Source organism: Urtica dioica, chromosome 1 (assembly GCF_054948205.1).
Source record: "Urtica dioica subsp. dioica isolate 48M chromosome 1, U.dioica_male_clone48M_v1_H2, whole genome shotgun sequence".
Classification (NCBI taxonomy): Eukaryota; Viridiplantae; Streptophyta; class Magnoliopsida; order Rosales; family Urticaceae; genus Urtica; species Urtica dioica.
This window is the reverse complement of record NC_142756.1, coordinates 8,852,270-8,873,156: the sequence shown is the minus strand read 5'-3', so window position 1 is coordinate 8,873,156 and position 20,887 is coordinate 8,852,270. Positions and strand designations below refer to the sequence as shown.

Below are 20,887 nucleotides of genomic sequence, written 5' to 3'. Positions count from 1 at the left end.
TAATCATCAAGAAGCTGAAGAGTATAATGTCTTTGGTGAATAACAATTCCAGACTTAGATCTAGCAATTTCAATGCCCAAGAAAAATTTCAAGGGACCAAGATCCTTAAGCTTGAACTTGGAGTGTAAATATGATTTAACAGATGTAATAATAGAGGGGTTAGGACCAGCCACAACAATGTCATCTACATATAAAAGTATAGCAACAAAATTATCAGAAGTTCCTCTAGTAAAGAGAGAATAGTCTGATTTAGATTGAACAAACCCAGCAGCCACAATGGCTTTTGTAAAGGTGATATTCCATTGTCTAGAAGCTTGCTTCAAACCATAAATGGACTTGTGCAATCTGCAAACAAGCTTCCCTTCATTACGGTTATGCTCCCCCTGAAAAGAATACCCCAGAGGTAAGTCCATGTAAACTTCCTCAAAAAGCTCACCATTCAAAAAAGCATTATTGATGTCTAGTTGGGCTAGACACCAATTCTGAGATGCTGCCAAAGCTAGTAGCACTTTGACAGTGACAAGCTTAGCAACCGGGGAGAAAGTGTCAATAAAATCCACTCCCTCCCTCTGATTATACCCTTTGGCAACTAATCTTGCTTTGTGTCTTGATAAAGTGCCATCTGCATTGAACTTGTTAGTATAAATCCATCTACAGCCTATTGCTTTCTTATCTCTAGGTAAAGGAACAACAGACCAGGTTTTATTATCAACCATAGCACTAAGCTCATCATTCATGGCTTGAATCCAATGAGGATGTTTACAAGCTTGATGATAGTAAGCTGGCTCAAAGTGTTCAGAGACAGAAAGAGCAAAGGCTTTATAGCCAGAGGACACCTGTTCATAGCAAAGAACTTTGGATAAATGATGAGGTGATGGAAGGTGTACACCTGTAGTTGTTTGTGACATGTTACAATGGTAATCCTGCAAGTGTGTGGGTGGTGCTCGAGGTCGGACAGATCTCCTAACAACAGTGACTGGTTCTTCCACATGTAAGTCTGGTTCAAAGTGATTATGCTCAGGAACAGGTACAAGCGCTTGAGAGTGTGGTTGACTTGAGTATGATGCTGGATCAGGTGACTCAATGTAGGGAACATGAGGCAAGGTTGGTACAGGGAGCACAAGATCTGGAAAGGGATCAACCTGCATATTCTTGTGAGTATGATCATGAAAGGGAAATATGTGTTCATGGAACACAACATCCCTAGATATAAAAATTTCCCTTGTCAGCAAATCCAATAACTTGTATCCTTTAACACCAGGGGGATAACCTATGAGGATGCATTTGCGCGCTCTAGGTTGAAACTTAGTCATGTGGGATGCAATGGTTGAGGCAAAGGCAAGACAACCAAAAACCCGGAGGAAATCATAGTCAACAGGCTTATGAAACATGATATCATAAGGACACTTGTCAGACAAAAGAGGAGTTGGTGTTCTATTAATAAGATATACAGAAGTTAGGATGCACTCAGACCAATATTCAACAGGAATATGAGATTGAAAGAAAAGGGATCTTGCCACATTTAGGAGATGTTGGTGCTTCCTCTCCACCACTGAATTCTGCTGTGGTGTCTCTACACAAGAAAATTGATGTAGAATACCTGTCTTGGAAAAATAATCAAAGAAAACTAGTTCTCTTGCATTATCATACCTAAATTGCTTAATAGTGGTGGAAAATTGGTTAGTAACCATAGCACAAAAACGAGGAATAATGTGATGTACATCACTTTTGCTACGCATGAGATAGATCCATGTAAACCTACTGCAATCATCCACAAGAGTCAAGAAAAACTTGTAACCAGAATGTGATACAACTGAATAAGGACCCCACACATCACAGTGTATGAGATCAAAGGTTTTACTAGCAAGGTGATTATGAGACTGAAAAGGAAGCCTCATTTGCTTAGCAAGGGGACAAATATCACAAGGTACAAGTTTATTTGCAGAATGAAAAAGAAGTCTAGGTTTGAGAAGATCAAGTCTCTTGTAAGAGAGATGTCCTAGTCTATGATGCCAGATGTGATAAGACACTTTGTTGATGCAGGAGTTGCCATCTCTTTCCAGCCTGTAGAGATCATGATGCACATTACCCCTGCCAATCATCATCTTGGACTTGATATCCTGTATCACAAAATCAGTAGCTGAGAAAGTGATGGTCACATGAGAATCTTGTGTTAAAGCACTAACTGATAACAAATTGAATTTGAAACCAGGTAAATATAAGACATTTTTTAGCACAAGATTCTCATCTATTCTAACATCACCTAGGAAATGAACAGGAATAACAGTATGATTAGGCAGGGTGACAGTAGAGTTGTGTAAGATCCTAAAATTGTGAAAGAGATTTTTGTATGCACAAATGTGTCTTGATGCACCTGAATCAAGAATCCAAGAAAAAGGAGATCTAACTGTACAACCTGTGCTGCTATTATAACAATAGGAACCTGTACTCATGGTAGTCATGTTGATGTTGTTGGTCCCTTCAGATTGAGTAGAAGGCATGATGAGCTGGTTTGAAAGTGCGTTGATGAGCTGATGAATCTGATCTATGGTGAGGTTGCTCATGGCACCATTGGCTCCCTTGTTCCCGGCTTCATTGAGAGTTGTTGATGCCTCAGCTGCATTGGCCTTAGACTTTGGCTTGTAACCAGGAGGGAATCCATGTAGTCTATAGCAATTATCAGCAGTGTGTCCTGCAATCTTGCAGTGAGAGCAGACAACACGATCTTTCTTGTTGTTGGTGGATCTTTTATGGTCATCCTTCACAGTCATCGCTACAGAGTTTGTGAGATCTTGACCTCCAAGCACATCAGTGCTCAAAGACCTTTGTTTCTCCTCTTGGACAGCCATGGCAAACACTTTGTTGATCGAAGGCATTGGATCCATAAGCAAGACTTGACCGCGAACATTGTTGAAAGATTCGTTTAGTCCCATCAAGAATTTCATCACATATTCATCCTGCACAAAATTCACCAAATCCTTCGATCCACCACAAGAACAAGGACAATCAGGCCTAAAATTAGCCAATTCTTCCCATAGGATCTTCAGCTTGGTGAAGTACATCCCGACGGTCATTTGATCTTGAACTAGATTCATGATGGCACGCCTGAGCTCAAAGATCCTTGGTGCGTTGCTTTGCTGGAATCGTTCTTCCAAATCTTTCCAAATCTCTGCTGCGGATTCATTGTAAATGACGCTGGACAAGATTTCTTTGGAGACCGAATTCAGCATCCATGCGATGATGATGTCATTGTTCCTTTTCCAGGCGTTGAGGCGATTCACGTCAGATCCGATCGGTTTGGGAATAGATCCATCGACAAAACCAAATTTGTTCTTGACAGACAACGCGATCTTCATAGATCTTCTCCAGGTAGGATAATTGTCTCTAGTGAGAGCTGTTGTGACAAGAATTTGACCTGTGGTGTCTGTGTGATGAAGAAAGAACGGATCTAGGGTTTCGTCATTGGCGTTTCTCCGCGGGGAGATTTCAGTAGCAGAACTCTCGTTTCCTGAGTTGTTACTCATTGTTGGAGAAGAGGAAAAAGGCTTCGAAAAACTGATTAGTCGGAGAGAAGCTTGGTCGGAGCAATATGCTCTGATACCATGTTACGACGGAGCTCCGAGAGAGTAAATCGGGAGATAGCGAAGAAGAGAATTGAATTGAATGAAAGGGAAGTTTTCAATTAATTAAAACTAAAAGAATACAGAGTATTTATAAACAGTAATAACGAAGTAAACTAACTGAGAATGAAACGACGACATGTCGTTCATACGAAGCTAATAAAAACGACAGGAAGAAAAATAAAAGAAAAGATAACTTGCAGAGCAAGAAACCTCCGATAACACTAAAACCAAACAACCAGTCTTCTTTTTCTCAATATTTTAGAATGGCAAAACTTAAATGCTATGAAAAATGTATTCAAAGTTACATTATAGTATAGTTTAATCCTCATTTCTAATTATGAATAAATCATATAATTATTGGTTTGAGTTAGTAATACCGACGGGGACATCGCATCCACTTATTTACGACTAAACTTTTTACATCACAAGCATAATATAGAGTAAATAGACAAAAGTGCAATTAATATTTTTGCGAGTTGTAGACAATTAATATTTTGCGATTCGTAGCCAATTAATATCACGTACTCAAAAAGAAATAATAAAATGACAAATGATAACAATGCCAAACTCAATGGATAATTGGATATCAGGGACAAGTAGAACCTTGATCATTTTACAGTGAGCCTCAAAAACAAAAATATATATATATATATATATATAAATTTAACCTTTGGCATATCATTGTTTTAATTTTTTAAGTTCAATATAGTAATACATTATATGCCCTATTTTAGAAGGGGAAATCAATCTCCAAAAAGGTAGATCTTAAAAATAGTAATCACGTTATTTTCTTTCTGTGATGGTTTTTTGAATAACCAATAATACTCCATTAATTAACTTGTGCTTTTACTATTGTGTACCAAGTTATAGTAGTATAAAACTGAACACTGAGAATTTCTTCTCTTTCCTCCGAGTGATAGAGGACCATTTCTTTTCTCTCCTACTTTCTCTTTTTCTCTCTATCAAACCTTTTTTTTTTTTTTTAAGTCGCCTCTCTCCTAGAAGCTTTCGCGTCTCAATTTTGGAGAGGTGAGGTTGAAGTTTATTTTTCAAATAAGTTTTTATAGTCTTTTTATCATGTTGCTGCAGATGAATTTCTTTTTTAGTCATTTTCTTCATTACCATGGCGTACGAAGCCGGCTTCAATTTTTTAAGCTCACTTCAGCTCAAGGTTGTTACAAATCAACAAAATTCATTAATCAATTTGGATTTAAGCTTTCAGTAAAAAAAATAAAATAAAATAAAATAAAATTATGAAGTTTAAACTTATCATCATTAATTTTTTATTTTATTATTATTTTATGATGATAGACTTATATATATTTTTTTTAAATCTCACAAAGTAGGTCACTTCAAACGTTGGATTTGTAATTTAACCAACGCTTTAAATATGTTAAAAATCTAGTCATATTTGGTAATGTGACCTCATTAATCATAAAGTATTTTACATTATTGTCTTTAGTATTATCATACGTTAATTTTGATAAATGATTAAAATACCAAAAGAAACAAAACGTTGGCGAATTCTTTAAAATCAAGTTTCAAATTGACTAAGTAACTAAGCCCCCTATTTTTGTCACATATTTAGGTATAATTCACATATTTGTCGTTTAAGGCTATGAGAGACAAAAGCGTCACGTCGTTTCCATTTTCGTCAGTCCATATAGATATATTATTTTGTTGTGACCTTAAATTGCCGCTAAATCATTGTGAACAGTGCAGTATAGATCAGAAGTAGCTCAACGCGGGACTTTACTCTCTGAAGGAAAACAGACTCCGAAAATCTCATTTTACTCTCTCAATCAACACGCCTAACCCCTAGGTTTTCCAAAAACCCCAAATCGAAGCTCCGATGCCGGGCTCAGAATCCTCCGGCGACGGAAAGGAAAACGCCGTCTCGAAAACCGCCGGATTCGTCGTTATCTCCGGCATCGCCATGAGCCTTCTCAAAGCCGCAATCAGCCCTTTCATCCAGCCCCGAACCACGACTCAGCCACTCGCCGAGTCGACTCAGCCAAAACTCGCCGAGTCGGGTCAGCTGATTCCCGTGCCTCCCAAAGAACTCATCGTCGCCAAGGTCCGTCGCTTCTTTTCCCTTTCATAGTTATTATTGTCTGTGCGCGAACTCGATGTGTGTTGGTGAATTACTGATTGATTAGATCTTTTTAAAAGTTGTTATCTTCATTTATTGGTAGGACTGTCTTTTTGTGTTCTTAAATGGTTGGTTTTTGCTGTAAAAACTGATTCATTTAGTTCCTTAAAAATCTTAGTTTTATAACTGGTAGTCATTGCTTAGGATTGTTGTTTTTTATCCAAATTTGAAAAGAACACATCAATTTGTAATGGAAAGAAATGTTACTGCAGAAACCAGAACCGTTTACGAGCAATAGCGAAATCGTGCCGAAACCGAAAAGTGTGCCTAAAGCACCAGAATCATCGCGAAGAAGTGTTGAGATTGTCAAAGGCGATACGCTCTGGGGGCTCTCTAGAAAATATGGGGTATGTCATATCTCTCATGAACTCTTTTGAAGTGATGATTTGCTTGCCTTGCTCTAATTTTGTTACGAGTAAAGAAAAGATGACGATTTAAGGATCTTCCTTTCTTTTTCGAGGTTTGAGGATCGTCCAACAACACCACCATTTCTATTTATTCCTATGCTCTGAGTTTTTATTATTTGGTTTTTTCATCGAGTAAATGTATTTGCAAGTTTCTTTCTTTTGCTGTTTTCTTTTCTGTTCGGTTATTTGTTATATACGACATGAAAGGGGGATTGGAAAACTGGTGTTCTGAAGTTGTGGAAAACATGAACGTGTGTCTATCTAAAATATTCAGGGTACAAGTACAACCAGCAAATGTGATTTTTTGGGGTGGTGAAATTTTGACATGTTTCAGCAACTGGTTTTGTAACAGGTATCTATCGACGCGATCAAGAACGCCAATGAGCTTTCAAGTGATAAAATCTATGCTGGCAAGAAGCTTATAATTCCGTAGTGTCGCGATTGACTTCATGGCCGCTTTGCCAAAATTTCTGAGTGCAGTGCTAGATAGAGAGTTTGAGCTCCTAAATGTCATGGGTTAAGTGGTTTTGAGATTATGTAATTTGTTGTATCAGAATAGAGTAGTCCTTACTCCTTTCCTTGAACTTAAACTGCGACCTAGATCGTTATTTCAACTTTCTAGTGAAAATTGTTCTGTTTGTAGAGAGTATCACGTCATCAACGGATATTATAAAACCCTTACCCCTCACGTCCCACTTCTACATAATATTTTTTAGTCAGTCTTATAAGCAAAATAATCATAAAGGTATTGATTTTATCACATTTTTATTTACTTGATAAAAACCGTGAGACATACATATATATTCGCAATTACCAAACAAATAAAATCAGATCATTTATGTCTTCAATTTATGACACAAATAATTGGATGAACTCTATCTGACTTAGAGAGTTAGAGCTGACCGCGTCGCCTAATTTTCTTCTTCTTTCCAACTACACAGGACTGGTTATGCCACCAATACATCAATACAATTATATATACAGATATATATATATATATATATATATATATATATATATATATATAACTCGTTGACCATTATTGTATATGGTTCACACACACACACACACACACATAACCTTCAAATGTTAAGCGAAAAAATAAATACGGCCTTCGAAGTCAACTTCTATCATGTATGTCGCGTTTAGTTTTAAATATAAACATAGACTTTTGTTAATGATAAAGCGAAAGTCTATTGGATGTATATACACGCTCTTTTTTAAAAAGCTTATCCGTTTAAGATAGATATCCGCGGACATTGTGGAGTACTTGACGTTAGTCCGCGTTGCATTTTTTTTTTTTTTTTTTTTTGCCGTATAAAATACTGGACATAAGCTTTGAGAGTTTTTTTGTTTTTTTTTTAATAGAACGGATTTTCCATTAAAATTGGGTAAAAAATCCATAAATACAGGATAAAGACACCTTAGTTCATGGATCACTAAGACCTAAGTCGAAGAGGATCTAACACTAAGTTCCGGTAAAAGCACGAATGTGCAAACTTCCGACAACAGGAAGGATTACAAGCACGAGTAGAGCACACAAGAGGCTCGTTCAAAAACCCAAAGATTGGCGATGGAAAAATCCAACCAACCTCGGTCCGATAGCCACGAACAAGATGGCTCTTCAACCTGCATAGATCAAAACCTAACAGGAAATCCATTACGGAAAAAGGAGATACGGCTACCCCGACTCCAAAGCAAAACATAACACAGCAATACCAATTTAACTTCCTAACAAGAGGATAAACAAGACAATGGAAAAGCAAATAACAAAACAAACGCCTAAACCGAGGAAGCCATCCACCAAAAGACCCAACTCAGATCTGCTACCACACGCAATCCAGGCTCCTCACGAAGGCGAGGACCACCCGAGAGAAAACCAACGCCGGTGGGGACAGCCTGGCGCCAAGAGCCGCCGCTTCCGTGAGCCAGATGCAGACAGCGGTCGCTGAACAGGAGCCGCCGCCGCGCAGCGTCGACGAGATGGCAGGGTCGGCCAGGGAGAGGATCTTGCGGGGCGAGAGCCGAGGACGAGAAACGAGGTGCCGTGAGGACTCACCGGCGGATCTAGAACGGTGGAGGCGCGTGAGCTCGGCGGGCTGAGAAACCAGAGAGGTGGAGGAACACGAAAGCAACGCCAACTCCCGTGAGGAATCGCCCTCCCCCCCGGACCGGAGCCGTGACAGTGACGGCGTCCGAAATCCAGAGGGGCGGCGGCTGAGAAAAGTTAGGGTTTTCAGAAGAAAACTATTCGGGAGAGAGAGTATTTTTGAAAGTCTATTGAGGTCACCTTCTAAATCTCGAACTAAGCTTTGAGAGTTTAAAGTCAATATAAAATACATATGCTTACCGATTGGAAGTTTAGAAAGAATGGCATATAGAAAAGTTTACTAATTTCTTTTAACAATGCCAGCTAATCTCCAGTCATGACTCATAAAGTAAGGCGTATAAATATTGTCAAAAGTACTTTGGAGCTACGATTGAAATGTATTATATTGGTGGGTACGAAGCCAGGAATATAAATTAGCGGGGGCTAATTTGCAACAAAAAGTTCAGGGGGGTTGATTTGTAAATTTTGAGGATAAAAAATGTAAAAATAAATTAAAAATTGGGTAAAAAGTGCAAAAAAAAAAAATTTGAGGGGGGGGCTATAACCCCCCCTGGCCACCACTTGGCTTCGTGCCTGGGTGGGTGTATCGAAACTCTAATATATTTGCAGATTATTATGTTTGGATAATACCCACCTATATTTTGGAGAAATTTGAAAACTAAGATCAAATATTAATTCTATTTTATCTATAAGATAAAATATCATGCAATTAATACTTTTTTTTAACATAATTGAATTCGATTATAGTGTGCAATCACTTATTTGGACCGTTAATAATAATAAACGTGGCTGGTTTATAATTATTAACTAAATATTGACTAATATGTAATTTTTATATTTCATCAAAGCTATATAGCTAAAACATCTTTAAAAAAAATTTAATAATAGTAGCTAACCACAAATTAAATGACGGGTAAAAAGTAAAAGATATGGACTTTATATATCTTTTGCGTTTAACCTCAAATAAAATGGACGATTACCAAGTATATATATATTTAAATCTTTGGTTTTAAGTTTCAGCCATAAAATAGTCCAGATTATACACCGTGGAGACGTAATGGTTGATTAATATAAAGTACGGAGACAATCATATGAATATTATTGTCTTCACGTACACATTATTCCAATTAACTGCAATATTTGCAACTTCCGTATATATGGTAAAATAAATTATTTAAATCTCCAAGTCTATACTGAACAAAATAAAATATAATATATGCCACATATATTTATAGGAGAGCTAATGATATCTCTTGCAGTAAAAAAAAAAATTGAACTTATACAAATTTTTATTCTTAGTACTATGAGAAAATTATACGTGAACTGAACTATATTATTTTTTATATGTTTGAATAATTAGGTTATAATTTAAATTGAAGGTAATCTTAGACTATCTCAAACAGTTCTCCTATATTTATTTGGATTTGGTCAAAGATAGTACCCAAATAAATAAATAAAAACAGAATAAAAAGACGTGAAAGTCTGGTGAAGAGCGACTTCGAGTTACTATATATAGATATATGTATGTATGGTATATGCATGCAATTATTGCTCTTATCTGGAGGACAAAGAAAATACAAGAGAAAAAAAAATGTGGAAATTTATATAATATATATACAAGTCCAAATGCCATTATCAATTTTACGTAGAAAAAAGGGTGGTACTGAGATGAAGATGAAGAAGATTGAAAGTGCTTATGATGGTTTGGCATTGTTAGCGATGACGGTGATGATGTTGGTGATTTCATGTCCATGCACGGTCAAGGGACAGAGAACAGTTCTGAGGAATGTTGATGTGGGCTTGATTCTGGACACGAAGAGCTTGTTTGGGAAGATGGGACTAAGCACAGTCAAACTCGCTCTCTCTGATTTCTACGCTTCAAACACTCATTTCACAACCAGGATTGTCCTTCACTCCCGGCACTCCTCCTCCGAAGTCGTCGACGCAGCTGCTTCAGGTATATATTATATTTATAACTAATCAAATCTGATCTCTGATTAATTTTTATTCATTATTCAATTCTACTTTCGTTTGATATATCATCTATAATTAGTTGCTGCCTCTCTTGTTTGTTATTATTATTATTTGTTTTAATCCTGTTGTTGCCTATGGTTTAAATATATATAAATTAATTGTGTTAGCTAGTATTGTTTCATGAAAATAATGAAGTCAGGATTTTGTTTCCTACAGCTATAGCCTATATAGGTAGCTATCAAATTTATCGCTAAGTTGCTGAAATAATTTAATGACTATTCTCCATTAATATTATAGTGTAACTAGCCAGAATGACATACGGGTTTATAATTGTATTTGCTAGTATTATTTCAAGAAAATAATAACGTCAAGATTTTGTTTCCTACAGCTATCAAATTTATCGCTAAGTTGCTTGCTGCGATGATACTACTCCTCTCAATACCAACTACTAGGCATATCGATTATATCTAATCTTTTTTCGAGCCAAAAAAAAAAAAAAGATTATATCTAATCTATTATTTCTGCAAGTATGATATAGCTTTTTTTATTTTATAAAATGATATTATAGCTAAAATGATATTATAGCTAAATAGTCAAGATTTGCAAAATAGTTAGATTTTTATTAAAGTTAATAGAACATATAGAAATTGGACTATTTTTTGGGTATAAATATCATATTTCAATTAGTTTTTAATTTTTCTAACGCTAATTTTTTTGAAAATAATAAATTAATTATATATGACATTAAAAATTGTAATAACATCTTGAATTGGACTATTTTGCGAACAACTTAGAACCGTAGCAATTTTTCTAATTTTCTAATCAATTGTTTCCAAACAACTATTTCGTATAATATATATATATATATATATATATATATATATATATATATTTATATTTATATTTATACATATATGACCGATCCAACCCGTAGGTAATATAGACAATTGGTTAAGGCCCCACACATCCCTTTTTCGTTTGGCTATATGTTTAGTAAGGCCTCGTGAGAAAAATTATACAACTCCGCTGATATAGAATTTTTACTGAATATTTTTTTATATTATATGTGGTTGAGTTTCAAATATTTCCATATTCCAAATGCTCGAATATAGATTTATCATCATGAAAAATAAAATAAAAAATATATTCAATCCTTTACTTTCCTGTTGCTTGAAATTCTAATTTTTTTTTTTTTTTAATTTAACAAAACAGCTCTAGATCTGATAAAGAACACAAAAGTCCAAGCCATCATTGGGCCCCAAACATCAATGCAGGCCAAGTTCGTAATTAACCTTGGAAACCAAGCCCAAGTCCCAATCATAACATTCTCGGCAACAAGCCCAGCTCTGGCCTCAATCAGAAGCCCATTCTTCTTCCGCGTCGCGGCGAACGACTCGTCGCAGGTCGGAGCTATCGCCGCCGTCGTGAAGGCTTACGGATGGCGACAAGTCGTTCCGATCTACGTCGACAACGAGTACGGCGAGGGCGTGATTCCGCACCTCACCGACGCGCTCCAATCCGTCGACGCGCGCGTGCCGTACCGGAGTGTGATTCCTCCGGAAGCCTCCGACGATTTCATCGCAGCCGAGCTCTACAAGCTCATGACGATGTCTACGCGTGTCTTCGTGGTCCATCTGCTTCCGGATCTCGGAGATCGGATCTTCGCCGCGGCGAAGAGGATCGGGATGATGAGCGAGGGCTACGTCTGGATAGTCTCGGACGGAATCGCCGATTTCTTCAGCTCGCAGAATTCGACCGTGATCGAGACAATGCAAGGCGTGTTGGGCGTGAAAACTTTCGTTCCGAGGAGCGACAGGCTCGAGAGCTTCGTCGTCCGATGGAAGGCTGAGTTCCGGAGGGAGAATCCGACCGTGGTGGACGATCCTCCGATGGTCGTGTTCGGGCTCTGAGCTTACGACGCCGTTTTCGCGCTAGCCACGGCGATCGAGGAGACGAGCAAGACCACTGCGAAGTTCGGCTTCAAATCAACGACGAGTAGCAACAGCTCTCAGAACTCGACCGATTTGGAATCGTTGTCTGTGTCAAGAACCGGTAAGAAACTCGCCGAGTTGCTTTCGGGCGTCAGGTTCAGAGGACTCTCCGGAGTCTTCAAGCTCATGAACGGCCAGTTACAGACGCCAAACTATGAGATAGTCAACGTCTTCGGAAGCGGAGAAAGAAGGTTAGGATATTGGACGATCAACGACGGACTGACCAAAAAGTTGCGACCGAGAAACAAAGCGACGACATATTCGGCTCGGAACACGAGTTTGGGACTTATCATTTGGCCTGGAGATTCCACTTCCCCTCCGAAAGGTTGGCAGATTCCGACGAACGATAAGATTTTGCGGATCGGAGTCCCGGTGAAGACCGGTTTCCAGGAGTTCGTTAAGGTGTCGATTCCGTTCTCAAAGGACACCGTATTTGGTTACACAATCGACGTGTTCAAGGCCGTCTTGGGAGTCATGCCATACGCTGTCCCGTTCGAGTTTGTTCCCTTCGAGGGAACGTATGATAATCTTGTCTACCAAGTATTCGATGAGGTATAATCTATCTATATGTATATTTAATCTGTTGTATTACTACGTTTGATGAAATACTTAATTACCTGGTTTGGAATTTGATTGATCAGAAATTCGACGCTGTTGTTGGAGACGTGACTATCAGGAAAGATAGATCATCGTTGGTGGATTTCACGTTACCGTACACAGAATCCGGAGTATCAATGATAGTTCCGATCAAAGACTACAAAAGCAGGAATGCTTGGGTGTTCCTGAAGCCATTGACAGGGGATCTTTGGGCAACGATTGGTGGTTTCTTCGTCTTCATCGGGTTTATGGTGTGGGCTCTTGAGCATCACAAGAACAAGGATTTCCAAGGCACTGCAATCGATCAGGTCGGAGCAAGCCTCTGGTACTCCTTTTCTACCATGGTTTTTGGCCACAGTATGTACTTCTATCCTATCGCTCACAAACTATTTGATTGCAAAGAATAATTCTCTTGCAAAGAATAATTCTCTTGCTTGACTTGACTGGATGATCATGTATCTGGGTTTAAAGGGGAAAAAGTGGTGAGCAACTGGGCAAGGTTTGTTGTGATAATATGGTGCTTTGTGGTGCTAATCCTAGTCCAGAGCTACACGGCCAGTTTGACTTCGCGTCTAACTGTTCAGCAACTTCGGCCTGTGATCACCGACGTGAACCAGTTGTTGAAGAACAGAGAAAATGTGGGGTACCAGAAGGGTTCCTTCGTCGTTGACATTCTGAAAGGTTTGAGATTCAAAGACGACCAACTTAAGATCTATAACTCTACGGAAGAGCTGTTTAGTCTCTTTGAAAACGGAACAACAAAAGGAGGCATATCTGCCGCTTTCGACGAAACCCCTTACACCAAGTTGTTTCTCGCCAAACACTGCTCCAAATTTACCATGGTCGAACCTACATTCAAAGCTGATGGCTTCGCATTCGTGAGACCCCTCTCTCTCTCTCTCTCTCTCTCTCTCTCTCTCTCTCTCTCTCTCTCTCTTGATATTTACCATAATTTGTTTTAGTTGCAATCAAATATCACGGGGTTTCATCTTAGAATTAGCCGACGATGAAATGAATAACCAATGACTTTATGTTATGTCTTCGTTGTGAAATATAACGTCCCTTCAAGATGGTGACTTATAGGGATTACTCGTATTGAGTCAAACCACATCTTTACTTGCATATAAAGATCTCAAATGACCTTGTGTCTCTTGTTTGATATGAAATCTCTGACATGTATTTATGGTACAGGCTTTTCCCAAGGGCTCGCCTCTAGTTCCTGACGTTTCAAGGGCAATACTGCAAGTGACAGAGGGACAACAAATGAAGGACATTGAAGCTGTATGGTTCAAGAAACAACCGACTTGTCCAGACCCGAGCACTCTGTTGTCGTCTGACAGACTTAGCCTAGAGAATTTTTGGGGTCTCTTTCTCATCGCTGGCGCGGCTTCTGTGGTGGCTTTTGTCTCCACCATTGCAAAGTTCTTCCACAAGGAGAAACACATGTTGATGCGCCCCAACCCCATGTGGATCAATATCAGAGACGTTTTCATAGAGTTCATCCGATTTCACGAAAATGATCAAAGAAACGAAGCTCAAGCCGTAGTCGATCTACAAGAGCCAAACGGAGCTCCAGTCAGAGGCGTTATACAAGATCCAAACGAAGCTCGGGACAGAGGTGTTGTACAAGATCCAAACGAAGCTCGGGACATAGGCGTTGTACAACATCCAAACGAAGCTCGGGACATAGGCGTTGTACAAGATCCAAACGAAGCTCAGGACAGAGGCGTTGTACAAGATCCAAACGAAGCTCGGGACGGAGGCCTTGTACTAGATCCAAACGAAGCTCAAGACAGAGGCGTTGTACAAGATCCAAATAACGAAGCTCAGGACAGAGGCGTAGTACACGATCCTAATGAAGCTCAAGACAGAGGCGTTGTACAAGATCCAAATAACGAAGCTCAGGACAGCGGCGTAGTACAAGATCCTAATGAAGCTCACGACAGATGACAATGGTGCAAGCTCAAGTGATGCTCAACCAAGTCATGAAACTGAAATGATAGTTATTACCAATGTTCCATAAACCCACAAAATTCCATCTTTATTTCTCTTTTATGTGCATAGCGTAAAGCCATGTTTTCAAATATTAATTTCTTTCAAAATCTCTGTTAATAATCCACATTTCCTTTAATTTGTATCAAAAACATCTAAATTTTTTTATTAGATCCAATAATCTAAGTGTTTGAAATTTATCTACATTTTTCGAATAACTGTTCTCTAATGTTCAAATTTTATATGGGTAAATTAGCAAAATAGCCAAATCAAACGTTATGATTTGCTATATAACCAAGGTTTTGTAAATACTAAGTAAATAGCCACTCGGATGACGTGGCTCAATAATATGTTTTTCATATCCGAAATTGCCCTTGTTGCGTTTGAATTTTGAATTTTATTTCAAATTTCGGATTATATAACTTCCCGAATTTTTTTGAAATTTATTCCCTGATTAAGTATGAACAGGATTTAGTCTATTAATAATTCCCTTTATGTAGGAACTAATTTGGACGTGGCAGTTGCAATTTATTTGTTTCCTATTATATATTATTTTCTTATATTTACTGCTTAATTTATGTTTATCTTGTCTTGTTTAATATTTAAAATTTTTTTTTCAACGCACATGAATGAATCAGGTCTATATGCTTTTTTTTTTTTTGAAATTTTAGGCTATTTTCGCACAGGTTTTCATAAAATTAATATTGTCTTTACGTATATTTACTATCATTGTTATGCTGCAGTTAAGCTTTTTGAACGTCAATGGCTGGAAAACCATAATCTATTGTCAGGTGGTGTAAATACAGAATGTAATCAACATGATTTACAAACTATTTTCGGTAGACGGCATTATTGTGAGCGTCTTATTTCTTACGGCAGTTATTTTTGTTCTCGCCGTCGTGGTTGAGTCATATTAACCTTGTTTGCAGTAAATACACGTTAATATTCTAATTTCATTAGATATAACAAATTCATAACTTGACATATTCAGCAGCAAATACATGGAAATATCTTCGTCACAACTTTTTAATGTATTTCGGCAACTTTGAAAGATTGACATATTCTGCAGTAAATATGTGTAAAATAAAGATTTGGTAAAAAAAACTTAGAGTGTCCGATATTTACTCAGATTTACTGCAGAATATGTCGACTCTTATTTTCTTCTAATATCCAAACACCCAAAATCTTCAAACGCATTCACAATGGTATTACCCATACACTAACACACTGAAACATGATTTCATTTCACTACGCATCAAGATCTAGATATAACACATCAAGATTTATACATCAAACCCAATCCAACAACATTTAAACATTCAAAAGGATCACAATAGTCGGATCCCCCAAATTTCATTATGATGAATAGGGTTTTGTGTAAATTTTAGGATTAATGAACAATAATCCACGGATTCATTACACATAGGGAGAGGAATAAGCAATACCATCTATTTTCATAATCGATTCCAAAAAAAACATTTTTTTCCATATTTTAATATGTAAATCGAGGTTGAACATTAGTAAATAAGAGTTCCAATCGAAAAAAAATCACACATGCATACCTGTTACGGTCGGAGAGGAGCTTTTTTGAAAAATAGTTGCGGTAGTCGGAGAAGATGGATGCAGTTCGTCGGAGAAAGTGACGCGAGTTGGAAATTTTTTTGGGAGAAATCTTTTTTTTTTGTTTTTCTTAATTGCCGTGTGATAAGAGGTTGTGAGTTGATCGGTTTTAAATTTGCATTTATTACTCCCCTCAATCTAGGAATCACGTTTTTTTTTTAAGTCAACTGCTATGACTTATGGGCGGGAATCATTTGGGCATTTTTGTAAATTTAGGAGTGTATTAAATGATATCTGATTATTTACTTAGTATTTACAAAATATTGACTATTTAACAATTTTAAAGGTTTGAGTTGGCTATTTTGCTAAATAATTGTTTTTTTATTAATAATAAATCTTGTTTACAAACCACCAACTATTAATCTCCGTTGAAAACGTTTGTTAAATTATTTGATTAAATGTTTTAGAAAATAAAGTAAAGACTGGATATCAATACATGACTCTACCCTTTGAAAAACCGAAACACCAGTTCATTTTAAACTTTGAATTTGAGTTTTTTTTTTGTGACCAATCTTTAACATTGACATGCATGACATGAACAGTCACAACACCAACTCTTCTCAAACCATAGCCCAACTTAAAGACTGAATATAGAGCCAAGAATCTTCAACAGAAACACGAAATGTGAGATAGCTCAAACATTGTCAAGTCAACTAAAGATATATTTCCGACAACCACCACAAGAAAAAAAAATAACATTAACTTATCCTGAAAACACAAGCATCGGGAAAATCTCAAAATTGAACAAAAATAGAGAGTAAACCAAAACATATTCTAGAAGTTCAACAGTTCGTTGCAGCCTAAAACTTAATTAATGGCCTGTGACTTGTTCAGAATAACACCCTCGTACTTGACCTGGAACCACTTCATCGAGTCCTCTTTGGTGACGCGGTGCTGAATCCCAACACGTTGCTTGCATCGGCGGCGACGGCCAACACGGTAACCAGGACGTTCCAGCACGACAAAGAAGTCCATGCCGTAAATACCGGTGGATGGATCGTACCTATACACAGTCATTCGTTCAAGTTTAAAAGACTAGACAAACCGAAAGGGTAAGTGTAACTTCTGTGATTTGTCAAGCTTAGGGCTTACTTGATTCCCAAATCGATGTGCTCTTGGATACCGAAGCCAAAGCAACCAGTGTCGCTGAAGTTCTTCCTGAGCAGCTCGTACTCCTTCACCTTCAGTCCACTTTCCAAAAGCTGCATGGCCTTCTCACCCCTGACAGTGACGTAGCATGCAATCTTCTCATTACGCCTGATTCCGAAGGATCGGACAGTGTATCTCGCTGCAGAGGCACAAAAAGGACACATAAGCTCATTACACGAGACAGATGATCGAAAAGCAAAAGCAGACATTTTTAGCAATGTTTTTGCCGGAGAATATCAGTCTCATGCTCGAGGCACAATGGCAAAAAGTTGCAATGTCAAAGCTAGTTGGCACAGTAACCTATTATATTAGGCATTCAAGTTGTAAAGGAAGCTCTCTGATACAACTAGAGAAAAGCTAAAAGTCATTCCTTAGAAATCCAATACAAGACTAACAGCAAAAGCTATAGCCTCACCAAAGACATTTCAATTATTATTAATAATCACAAGGCACTGCTTAAAAAAAATTAGATTAGACTTTAAACTTTATAAGAGAAGTGGCAATTTGGATAAACAGAATTCCATTCACACAAATAAGAAGGCAAGTTAATGAAGAGCATAAATATTGCGTACTTCAACAAGCATCCACAAAACTACCTCTGCTTATTTAGATCACGGCACATTAGAGAAATTCATCACAAACTCCACAGACTACAATAATAGATGGAAAGCTTTATTGAACCACGAAATGAGAGAACCTAGAAATTTAAGTCTTGATCATCTCCAAACTTCACACAAATCTAACAAAAAATAGCCTATAAAATGACAAACTTTCGTTGTTCCAACGTGTGTGTATATATATATATATATATATATTATAACGATAGTAAAAGACTAAATCAGATACCATACCCTTAGAGAAAACCGGAGATTGGCCACTGAGTTGCTCCAACACCTGCAGGCAGATAAGAAACGGTAGTGCAAGGCTAAGCAAAATGCCTCAAATAAATAAATATATATTAAAACAAATATCTCAAGTTATTTACCTTGGCGGCTCTGGTGAGACGATCTCCACTCTCGCCGACTGAGATGTTAAGGACCAATTTCTGGACCTTGATCTCCCTCATCGGGTTCGACAATTTCTTCTCCGACGCCTGCGATTACATTTATCATCATCATCAGCCAACAAAAACACACTTTCAAACTGTGAGAAATACAGATTTTGAGCGATTCCGAGATCCGAAGACACTGAAATGGCTGCGAAATCGGAGATAGGGACGGAGAGAGAGAGTACCATTAGGTTTACTGGTTGTGGCCGCTGAAGATGAACTGGTGCGAGAAGGTGGAGAGAAATATGGCGAAGCTAAACCCTAATCTGTATTATACGAGTTTTATGGGCCGTTTTATTGTGCCTTTCTTGAGGGCAAAGATGTGATTTTAGGAACCTGATGGGCTTTTCGTTGATCCAATACCAGGCCCGGCACTTGTTTCCCTTTCGTTTTTCGTTGGGAATAATTGCCTCACCCAAAATATTTTGTTGAAATTATTTATGGTAACCGTTTTTATATACTTTATTGCAAACATAGCATGTTTAACAATTTTACTACGGAAATAGCCTTTTTATGAGTTATAAATATATTTTTTGTGAAAGTAATTTATTTTATTAATGCTATGCGATCCTTTTTTGTAAGGACAAAATGACATCCCAACCGTGAAAAAACTACCAAAGACAAATCATTTTAGATAATTCAACCACAAATGGCCAGGCTAGACGATCGAAGGCTAGCCTGTAGGGTGGGACTCCATGTTGCTAGCTGGAACACAGGGCGGGACTCCACGCAACTAGCCCTCGCGAGGTGAAATCCACATTGCTCAGCCATTCTGCGCCGCTAGTCGGCATGCGCAGCGAGACTCTACACTGCTAGCGCCTTTTGCACGTGGCGGGATTCCTCGCCACACGCCGCTAGCCATCCAGCGGGGCGGGGTTCAACGCTACACACGCTAGCTCTCCATGCCTCCCAACATTTTCGCGTGGCTTGAGAGAGCCCAGATGCTATCAAAGTGAATCATCTCTCATTCTCTCCCAAAACTAAAAATTAAACCAAATACTCATATTCTCACATTCAAAATGGAGCAAATGTTGAGCGTTGAAGTGCATGACCGCGAAAATCCTCTGTGCCCCTACAGCTCACTTTCTCTACTTCTTTTAGGTGAAGGAACTCAAGAAGACCAAATCTCGATGACAAATAAGACCCTCTGGAGAATAGTGACTTTCAAGTTCGCCACAAGCCTTCACTATTCTCTCGAGAGCCACAGAAAACAACTACCCTTATCACAAAATCCAAAGGACCCTCTAGAGGATAATGACTTTCATGTTTGCCCCTAGCTTTCACTACTCTCTCGAGAGTCACAGAAGTATGATCACTTCTATCACAAACCCAATAACCCACTTCATATATAGACTTTCAACTTCGCTACTCTCTCAACACAAATAGAAACATGATCCCGATGACCTGAACACACGTCGCAAGCTGGCACCTCGACATGTGTCTCGTGAATGTTATCCGAGAAATCACATTAACCAACTAATTTTTGTAATATAGTGATAAGTAAGTAGTAGATGTGTATTAAAAAATTTCCTCATTCGGTAACAGTTATTTTATAATATTTGTTACCGTTTTTTCTTCTTAAATGTTTAGCAGTAAAATTGAAGTTGCACCATAACAATGGTAAAAAATAACTCAATCCTTAATATATCGAGCATAAAGAGGATTATGTAAAATCCATCCCGGTGTCCATATTACCACTCCCATTAACAACTTTAGCACAAGAGTTGTCAGATATTATACCCCATATTAAGATCTTACTATTTTACAGTATATAAAAAATATTAATATAATAGTATTACATTCGCTAATTAGAAAGAAGGGTGTTGTAATTAAATAGTCAATTGATTTTTTTATAAACATTAGCACGGGGCTTCTCTATAAGAAATAAGGTATAATAATCAAAAGTACAAACATCACACATCTTACAACAACGAATGATGATGCATCAAGACAACAATGATTCAATACTATAAACAAATGATAGCTATACATTGAATTTTGAGCAACTCATATGCGCTTTCAAAAAACCTCCGAAGGTTGATGAATGAGTCAAAACGCTCAAGGACCACTGATCGTGGACTACATAATTTGAGTGTATGCACTGCCAAAATACAAAAAATATACCACTAAAGCTAAAAACTTGAGAGATGACTAAACAACCCTAATGCATAAAATAAACTAGACTTAGCAAATTACCAAACGAACAAGAGATAATAACATTTTA

At 37.8% G+C, this 20,887-nt stretch overlaps 3 protein-coding genes and 1 pseudogene across 3 annotated transcripts; 3 read left to right on the top strand and 1 right to left on the bottom strand.

The window, feature by feature from the left end:
• The first annotated feature begins 5,322 nt into the window (after positions 1 to 5,322).
• LOC149407029 (uncharacterized) lies at positions 5,323 to 6,826 on the top strand. Its single transcript, XM_089610526.1, has 3 exons — positions 5,323 to 5,700; positions 5,988 to 6,122; positions 6,535 to 6,826. The coding sequence occupies exons 1-3, from the start codon at positions 5,476 to 5,478 to the stop codon at positions 6,613 to 6,615; spliced, it is 441 nt and encodes a 146-aa protein (XP_089466652.1). The 5' UTR covers positions 5,323 to 5,475; the 3' UTR covers positions 6,616 to 6,826.
• A 3,134-nt stretch (positions 6,827 to 9,960) lies between these two features.
• Positions 9,961 to 12,176, top strand: LOC149407028 (glutamate receptor 2.6 pseudogene; annotated as a pseudogene).
• Positions 11,601 to 15,054, top strand: LOC149407027 (glutamate receptor 2.9-like). The gene is made up of 4 exons (XM_089610519.1): positions 11,601 to 12,809; positions 12,899 to 13,211; positions 13,326 to 13,732; positions 14,046 to 15,054. Exons 1-4 carry the CDS (start codon positions 12,384 to 12,386, stop codon positions 14,802 to 14,804), a joined length of 1,905 nt encoding a protein of 634 aa, XP_089466645.1. The 5' UTR covers positions 11,601 to 12,383; the 3' UTR covers positions 14,805 to 15,054.
• A 1,969-nt stretch (positions 15,055 to 17,023) lies between these two features.
• RPL16A (ribosomal protein large subunit 16A) lies at positions 17,024 to 18,969 on the bottom strand. The gene is made up of 5 exons (XM_089610513.1): positions 18,849 to 18,969; positions 18,601 to 18,708; positions 18,467 to 18,509; positions 17,559 to 17,754; positions 17,024 to 17,469 (listed from the first exon to the last, which is right to left on the bottom strand). The coding sequence occupies exons 1-5, from the start codon at positions 18,849 to 18,851 to the stop codon at positions 17,274 to 17,276; spliced, it is 546 nt and encodes a 181-aa protein (XP_089466639.1). The 5' UTR covers positions 18,852 to 18,969; the 3' UTR covers positions 17,024 to 17,273.
• Positions 18,970 to 20,887: the final 1,918 nt, after the last annotated feature.